The 9,298-nt window shown below is 38.1% G+C and overlaps 1 protein-coding gene and 1 pseudogene across 1 annotated transcript; both read left to right on the top strand.

The window, feature by feature from the left end:
- Positions 1–229: 229 nt before the first annotated feature.
- Positions 230–1,584, top strand: LOC149194721 (uncharacterized; annotated as a pseudogene).
- A 4,014-nt stretch (positions 1,585–5,598) lies between these two features.
- On the top strand, positions 5,599–7,317 carry LOC149194720 (U3 small nucleolar RNA-associated protein 22-like). The gene is made up of 2 exons (XM_089407772.1): positions 5,599–6,025; positions 6,056–7,317. Exons 1-2 carry the CDS (start codon positions 5,599–5,601, stop codon positions 7,315–7,317), a joined length of 1,689 nt encoding a protein of 562 aa, XP_089263898.1.
- The last annotated feature ends 1,981 nt before the right edge of the window (positions 7,318–9,298 follow it).

Raw genomic sequence — 9,298 nt, 5'->3', positions numbered from 1 at the left:
AATCCCAGATGGCATCACCTGGGCATACTGTATGTAGTTGCTGAATATGCTGTAGATTTACTGATGGTTGGGTTTGCATTCCGTCTCAGGATTTTGTATGCGAAGGACAAAAGTCTGATAAAGAAACAAGGTATTTTTGGTGTCCTACTAGTTGGAAATCTACAAAATACCAATTGTGTTCCTTTGGAGAAAGAGTTTCTACTTCGTAGCCAGCATTCGAGCATGTTAAATGGATTGCAGGGGTTTGCATCCAGTTTATGGGCCAATTGTGCGGCTTGCCAAAAGATGGATTTGTTCGCATATGTTTTCTGGAATTTTGGCAGATGAAGCGGTGGAGCTATTGGTTGCATATCTGTTTGTCAGGCCATTCCCATTATCTGTTCCTTGTTCACGAGTGACAGGCTTCTTAAGGTTTTTGCGCCCTGTTGCTTATCATGACTGGGCCTTATCTCCTTTAGTTGTTGATGTCAACGGAGACTTAACAATTGGAGGTTGCTAATGCGGGTACTGGTCTTGTTAAGACTATTCATCTTCTGAAATCCCCAAAGCTTGTTTTCATGAAAAAGATTTTTTGAATCATCGCTATCATGCCAAGAGGTGTCTGTATCTCGTAGTGATTAAAAAGCATCTGAGCTCGGGTTCTGTTGTTAAGAACATTGGCTGGTCAACTTTTCAAGATGATGCCAGAAAACCAATTTTGATTATACATCCAGGAGAGATGGAAAATGACACTGCAAATGACTTTGTGATATGGATCATTCCAACAGTATTAGCTAGAGTATTTGACATTTCGAAGCTGGCCCTTGGTCGCAATAATGTTCGCGATTTCAGCAGGGAGGCATGGCACAACCTACACCTGATTACAATGCGAGTATCTTGGAAGATATGTTCATCGAGGATCATAGTGCATTCCTTAAAAAGAACATTTCTGGATCAAAAACTTTTGTGGAAGCATTATTATTACTTACAGTTTGGGCTAGACAGAGAAATTCTATCAATGGACCTGATTGTTTGAATGGATTCATTATATCTATAATTTTAGCATACTTAACAATAGAAGGAGGTGGAAAGCGCATCACAGGCCAAATGACAGGGTTTCAGGCCTTTCGTGTTGTCATAGACTTCATTGCAATTTCCAGTACTTTAGAGAAGGGTATTTTCATGCAATCTCAGTCTGTTAGCAAAGTGTCATTGGAGCTAAAGAGAAGGCTTCTACAATTCTTTGACGTTGTAATATGCGTTTCAATTGGATATCTTAACCTGGCATTTCGAATGACCAAGAGTGGACTGGTTTAGCTTGTGGATGAGGCAGCACGTACCCTGAGATACATGAACAAATGCAAGGACAAAGGATTTGAAGAGGTGTTCATGACTAGAGTAGACTTCCCTGCAAAGTTTGACTACCACGCGAGAATCATTCCAGTGGATAAAGATCATATGAAGGCACCAAATATATGCATGGACAAGGAACACTCGAGAGTCTATGAAAAACAAGTTGAATTATTACTCTCCAAGTGCTTGGCTTTATTTACAAAATTGACCAAAACTAAGAATGGCACCTTTTTCTTCAAATCAGTGAGCTAGTTGACCTAGTTGTATCTTCAAATTTGCAACCTCCTTCTTTAAGGCTTTGTTTTCAGCTCTCAGGCTCATGTTCATTTTTCTGATGAGTTTAGCTTGCTTGAGGGCTGGAACCGTCCATGTATACACATCAGCCACTGAATCTACCTGACCCACTAGGTTTTTGCTACCTTTTAACACAGCTCTTCGATAGTTGACATATCTAACTGCAAGCTCCTTAGTAACATTCTTCACCTGGGCAACTTCATCTTTTGCTGCTCCCGCTTGGTTCTTTATGGCTATAACATTTCCTCCTTGGGTAATAATAACCTTTCTGTTCTTGTCTTTATGCTTGACTGCCTCCACTATTTTGGTCAATACTTCAATTACCTCTGTTCTAGGCATCTTTATAGCTATCTCTCCTTTATGCACTTTCTCAGCTTCTCTAACTTGTTTCCTTGTAACCGGCCTTCGTGGTTTGAACATAAACTCCTCACTAGGTTCATCAAACCTTAGTCTCTTCGAAGCTTTTGATTTCTTAGTGCTCTCAGGTGATGATTGAGTCAAATCAATATGCATAGGTTCAATATACTCTGTTTTAGCAAATCACTTAAGCTGGCCTTAATGTAAATATACTCTGTTTTAGCAAAAACAGCAGTTTCGTAGCGCGCTACGAAACTGCTGTAGGTGCTGTTTTATGATGAAAACAAACAATTTAATGATGAGATCAGCAAATTTTTGAAGGAAACGCCTAAGGAACATAAGGGAGACCACTTGAGGCTATCCTAGCTATTCAGAGAATGACAAGTGTGACTTTTTGAAAAGGTGAAATATTTTGTCTTTAGTGAAAGCTTTGATAAAGGTACTTTATTACCGGTTGTTAGGGTTCTGATAGGAAATGCATACGGAGATTTTGGTTTATACACCTATTCAATCAACAAGGCTTCCAGCACATTGGGGAATATGGTGATGCTTGTAGTTTTTGAGGAATTAAAGGGCTGGGAACATGTTACTTAATTTGTGAAGAATGATAGGAGACAAGGACCGGGAAAACAGGGGACTTATCTTGATGATTAATGAACCATCAACGTATCCAGTATCCAAAGCCAGCTTGTTCATTGCATTCTCCTCTAAGCTATCTTGGCCAAAACAGAAAGAAGACAGGTGTCAAGAATCAAGAAGGAATCATGCTACGAGGAGGACAGAATTTGAGTTTTGATTAAATTAGGACTCTTTGTAATTACAGTTCAACACTTAATGTATTTAATGAATTAGTTAAACAATAGATAGGAGTAGTTAATAGCAGTCTTCGAGCTCCCCTCATGCTGGAGGAGGAAGCTCAAGGTGGTTAAGAATGTATCCCTATATATAGATCAGACTTGGATGTAATGGGGGTTGGATGTTTTTGGAGAAGACTGTTTTGGTTTATGTATAGCAGATTTCAGTAATGCAAATGACTATTGTTTCTTCTCAGGATTCACAATAGATCTTATTGTTCAAATGTATGATGGTTTATTCTCTTTAATGTTCTTTTACAGTTTGGTTAATGCATAATCACTCAGAACTCATAAATCATGCTCTGACTTCCTGTATGCCTAGGCAAACTGTGTTTCATGTAAGTTATGTTTGAACATTAGATGTAAAGTGCCCTGATTTCTATGAAAGGATAGTGTTATTGTTTACTGAGATATTAGTGACTCCATAAGCCCAATGGGAAGCAATTCTGTCCAGCCAGTACATTTTTCATGTGTCTTGTAAGAGTTAGCCATCTTGTTCAATATCAATAACCTATGAGAGAGCCCTCTCAGACTAAGGAGGCTAAGCCTTAGTTAAAAGCTTGGTTTGAAACAGTTACACAGAGTCTTGCTGATTGGCAGCCTTCAGTACCTGATTTTGTGATAACATTTTGGTGCGTCTGTCGGGAGCCTGAAGTCTATTCATTCCCGAAATTTAGAGGCTGAACTTCTGAAGGTAGCAGGAGCTCAGACATATTTTTGAGGCTGCAAAACTACCTTGGCGACTCCACACATCAAATAATAAATCGGAAGGTGACTCCACTGCTAGAAGATCAGTAGCTTGATGAAGTTTCAAGATGAATTCCATTGCAAGAATGAATGCCAGGTATGCTCCTATGAATCGGTCTCATATCCCTGGTTTTCCAAATCCTATGCCAAAGGTTGATTGGTTAGATGATCTTCCAATATTCAAAGATGAAAAGAAAGACAATGCTGCTCTTCATTTGGTTAGGTTTCATATGCATGTACGCAATCTTAAGGTTCAGTTTCCTGAGGATTGTCTCATGAGGATGTTTATGACCACTTTAGAAGGAAAAGCATGGTCTTGGTATAAAAGTTTGGAAAATGGTTCATTATATTCTCTTGCTGATTTCCATGATGTATTCTATGAAATGTATAAAGAGTGTCATCCCTCCTTATTGCTGGTCAAAGATTGTTGTAAAAATTCTACGAGTTTTATTCAATATTTGGAGGATTGTTATGATGATGATGAATTTATGGATGAAGAAATTTTAGAGGCTCTTCATAACAATGCATTTCAGCACCAAGAAGAAAGTATAACATCTCATGAAATGCAGCATGAAGATCAGCAGGGGTTTACTTATGAAAATCATATTACATCCTCTGAGATTGATGTAGAGATGCAGCGGATTTGTCAGGCTTCAGATCATTATGAGTATGAAATTGATTGCAAAAAGCAAGAAGAAGTACTGGAAAATAGCTTTTATAGCCCTCAGGCAGAGGAAAAGGTTGTTCAATTTTGTAATTCCTTGCAGCAGCTTACTTCAAATAATGATCACAATAGTGAGGAAAATTACATTGTCTATGAGAATCATGCAGAAAGGCAGTTGGATAGCACATCAAAGGAATTTTGTGTGGCTGAGGATCAGTTGTCTGAAGAGATAGAATGTTATGATGATTATCAAAATAACCATGTTTTCTTTGACCCTATAAATGAATACATGGCAAAGTTTTGCACATCAGTATTTCATTTTCATTTGCATTATGAAGATCATATACATTATAAGTTGATTTGGTCATCTCACTATCATGGTTATTTTGAGGTTGAATGCAATCAAGAGCCTCCCATATCAGAAAGGACAATTGATTGGCTTTATTGGAAATATCATGTTTCTTGAGCTACAAGTGGAGCTTGTAGCTGATAGGGTAGGTAGGAATGTGCAAATAAGCTCAGGGTAGGTTGACTGAGCATCTGTTTCAGTAGGTGCAGTTGGAATTCTTCATTCAGAAATAATTAAAGGCTTGAGGAGCAAATTGGGCAGAAGTTCAAAGTTTTCTTCTAAAGGATGGATAGCGGCACTGGAGCTGCAGGTTCTTAATGTACCACAAGGGCACACTATCCCTAGTGGAGCCACTGTTATCACTGTAAAACTTCCTTAAAAAGTTTGGACAACTTACATGGTTTCTCAATTCTTGTATCAGTCATTGTCAAGTCATGGTCAAGTCATTTTTATGTTTTAAAGTCTAAGTCATAGGGTTAGAGTCTCATGTCCATCTTCAAATAAAGTGCCTTCAGTACCTGATTTTGTGATAACATTTTGGAGCCACTGTTATCACTGGAAAAATTTCAATGCTAAATGTCTGCAAATAAGCACATGAATCCTTTTAGCGGTTTCGCAGCGCTACATGTTTAGGTGGTTTCGTAGCGCGCTACGAAATTGGGGATTTGTCCTAATCCATAGCGGCCCTTTCACAGCTGTCATGTTTATCAAAATCCATTGGGCTTTGCATCAACAGTTGTCAGCTTATAAGGTTTTTAGTATCCTGGCGGATGGTGTTTCATTAGGTTTATCTGGAGCATTCTTTCTTTGGAAGAAGCCTTCTGTGGTAATCAGCGTTGTAAACAAAGTGAACGCATCAAACATTGAAAACATTATTCCAGAGCTCTTTGCAGAGAACCTTATCCAGGGAAGAGGTCTATTTTGTAGGTCATGTATGAAATCCCAGATGGCATCACCTGGGCATACTGTATGTAGCTGCTGAAGATGCTGTAGATTTACTGATGGCTGGGTTTGCATTCCGTCTCAGGATTTTGTATGCGAAGGACAAAAGTCTGATAAAGAAACAAGGTATTTTTGGTGTCCTACCAGATGGAAATCTACAAAATACCAATTGTGTTCCTTTGGAGAAAGAGTTTCTACTTCGTAGCCAGCATTCGAGCATGTTAAATGGATTGCAGGGTTTGCATCCAGTTTATGGGCCAATTGTGCGGCTTGCCAAAAGATGGATTTGTTCGCATATGTTTTCTGGAATTTTGTCAGATGAAGCAAGGGAGCTATTGGTTGCATATATGTTTGTCAGGCCATTCCCATTCTCTGTTCCTTATTCACGAGTGATAGGCTTCTTAAGGTTTTTGCGCCCTGTTGCTTATCATGACTGGGCCTTATCTCCTTTAGTTGTTGATGTCAACGGAGACTTAACAATTGGAGGTTGCCAATGCGGGTACTAGTCTTGTTAAGACTGTTCATCTTCTGAAATCCCCAAAGCTTGTTTTCATGAAAAAGATTTTTTTAATCATCGCTATCATGCCAAGAGGTGTTTGTATCTCGTAGTGATTAAAAAGCATCTGAGCTCGCGTTATGTTGTTAAGAACATTGGCTGGTCAACTTTTCAAGATGATGCCAGAAAACCAATTTTGATTATACATCAAGGAGAGATGGACAATGACACTGCAAATGACTTTGTGATACGGATCATTCCAACAATATTAGCTGGAGTATTTGACATTTCGAAGCTGGCCCTTGGTCGCAATAATGTTCGCGATTTCCAGCAGGGAGGCATGGCACAACCTACACCTGATTACAATGCGAGTATCTTGGAAGATATGTTCATCAAGGATCATAGTGCATTCCTTAAAAAGAACATTTCTGGATCAAAAACTTTTGTTGAAGCATTATTATTACTTACAGTTTGGGCTAGACAGAGAAATTCTATCAATGGACCTGATTGTTTGAATGGACTCATTATATCTATAATTTTAGCATACTTAACAACAGAAGGAGGTGGAAAGCGCATCACAGGCCAAATGACAGGGTTTCAAGCCTTTCGTGTTGTCATAGACTTCATTGCAATTTCCAGTACTTTAGAGAAGGGTATTTTCATGCAATCTCAGTCTGTTGGCAATGTGTCATTGGAGCTAAAGAGAAGGCTTCTACAATTCTTTGACGTTGTAATATGCGTTTCAATTGGATATCTTAACCTGGCATTTCGAATGACCAAGAGTGGACTGGTTGAGCTTGTGGATGAGGCAGCACGTACCCTGAGATACATGAACAAATGCAAGGACAAAGGATTTGAAGAGGTGTTCATGACTAGAGTAGACTTCCCTGCAAAGTTTGACTACCACGCGAGAATCATTCCAGTGGATAAAGATCATATGAAGGCACCAAATATATGCATGGACAAGGAACACTCGAGAGTCTATGAAAAACAAGTTGAATTATTACTCTCCAAGTGCTTGGGTGATAGGGCACATCTTGTTCGAGTTCTTCATAGAAGCATACCTGAAAATTGGCATATAGATGAGGGACTTGCATGTTTAGGAAAAGTTCCCCTTCTTGTTGGCATATTGATAAGTGATTTTGAGAAAGCTGTTCGAATGATTGATGTGGGTCCAAGCGCAGACAATAAAATTGAGTCTGCCAAGTTCAGGAGCCTTGGGGAGGTGCAGAAGCAATTGCAGTGGCCAATCCTCCAACATGTGAGGACTTCAGGTATTTGAAATCATCTGCTCTGCAAACTTGGCTGCTTGGGTACGAATTTCCAGAGAGCATTATGGTGTTTATGGAAGAAAGAATTCATTTCTTGTGTAGTCAAGAGATTGCATCCTTGCTTGAAGATTTGAAAAACCTCTCTTCAAAGTCCTTTGGTATTGATATCTTTTTCCATATAAAGCCAAAGAATAATGATGGAAATTCCCAGATGCAGGAAATATTCCAAACAGTTAAGACACAGTGCATTGTGGATCCTCCGGTTGTTGGTTAGATTGCAAAAGAGGCTCCAGAAGGACCACTTTTGGAAAAGTGGGAAGAAGCATTGAAGGATACAGGATTTCATCTAAGTTGACATTGGTGGTGGCTTTTCAGAGCTGTTTGCAGAGAAGTGATGAGACTGTGTAGGTTGAAATTACACAGCAGTTTCGTAGCGCGCTACGAAACTGCTGTAGCTGCATGTTTTAGTTAAGCCAATCAATTATGATTGACAAATCAGCAAATCTTTCTGAAAGGTGTTGTCTTCACACATGAAAAATGGCCAGCGCATCGAAGACGTGGCAGCCTGTTCTATTTTGAGTAATCAGAGATTAAAGGCATGCTTCGTTGGATTCGAATAATGTGAAGCACATCAAAGACCGACAAACAGGGGCCTATGTTTCAGGGTAACAAAAAAGATGTGTTATTGAAGACAAACATGGAGCATTAAAGGTTCATCACAGCCACCGCCAGAAAGAGAGCAGATGTCAAAGAATGAAGTTCATTGTAATTAAAGCCATCAAAGCTACCGCTGTAGTAATCCACTTGGCAGAGAATGAATTTTGATTGTAATAAATGTTGTGTCCAGCATGATGTAGAATTAGAATCTTATTTGTTTTAGGTTTTTAGAGCTGTAAATTAGTAGTAAGTGGCTTTTATTAGTTAGTTTAAAGGTGAATAGGTGTCATTAGAAAGGGACTTCGAGTTCCCCTCAGATGAATCGGAGTCAGGTAGAAGAACTTTATAAATAGCTGAAACAGAAATAAACAAAGGGTTGGATATTTTGAAGACTGTTTTGGCTTGTGTGTAAACAGAGTTTTAGTAATACAGAGGACTGTTTTTCTTCTCAGGATTCACAATGGATCTTCTTGTTCAAATGTGTGATGGTATAGTTTCTTTAATGTTCTTTTACAGTTTGGTAAATGCATAATCACTCAGAACTCATGGATCATGCTCTGACTTCCTGTATGCCTTTGCAAACTGTGGTTTCATGTAAGTTATGTTTGAACATTTAGATGTAAAGTGCCCTGACTTCTATGAAAGATAGTGTTGTTGTTTACTGAGATATTAGTGACTCCATAATCCCAATGGGAAGCAATTCTGTCCAGCCAGTATACTTGTTTATGTGTCTTATAAGAGTTAGCCATCTTGTCATTAGTCTACATTCATAACCTTTGAGAGAGCCCTCTCAGACTAAGGAGGCTAAGCCTTAGTCAAAAGCCTGGTTTGAAATAGTTACACAGAGTCTTGCTGATTGGCAGCCTTCAGTGCTTGATTTTGTGATAACAATAGTTATGCCTTTTTTTATGATTTTAATTAAATTAATTAATTAAAAAATGATATATGAACAAGTGTCATATGAAATGAGTTATGATTTTTTTTTGGCATGTAGTATTGATAAACCATAATAATGACCCATGATATTATAACAAAACCTATTTGAAAATTAAGAATCTGCATGATAAAGTAGGGATAAATATATTTAATTAATTTTTAATATCTATCCCTTTTTGAATTTGGTCAGGTTAGGCATTGTTTGCCTTTTCATCTCCATTTGACATTTATGTGTCTTGTTTTGACCAAATTTAACTTAAGAAAAATAAAGAATTACATGTCTTATTGTAAAATGGACCATTTTGCTAAATAACATTTTCTTATATATAAATGAATGTTATAAATAATAATAGTAAACAAATCTTTACTAGACAAAATTTAAATTTAAATTTAAAACTA

The sequence above is a fragment of the Pinus tabuliformis genome, chromosome 2_2 (genome assembly GCF_031772625.1).
Source record: "Pinus tabuliformis cultivar Carrire ecotype Pingquan chromosome 2_2, CPIR1, whole genome shotgun sequence".
In the NCBI taxonomy this organism is placed as follows: Eukaryota; Viridiplantae; Streptophyta; class Pinopsida; order Pinales; family Pinaceae; genus Pinus; species Pinus tabuliformis.
Note: the sequence above shows the minus strand (reverse complement) of the source record. Positions and strands in the feature narration are given on the sequence as shown.

Coding starts and splice junctions, on each gene's coding strand:
- LOC149194720 (XM_089407772.1), top strand. CDS start 5,599: ATGGCTGGGTTTGCATTCCGTCTCAGGATTTTGTATGCGAAGGACAAA. Junction 6,026..6,055: donor CGGAGACTTAACAATTGGAG/GTTGCCAATGCG, acceptor AGTCTTGTTAAG/ACTGTTCATCTTCTGAAATC.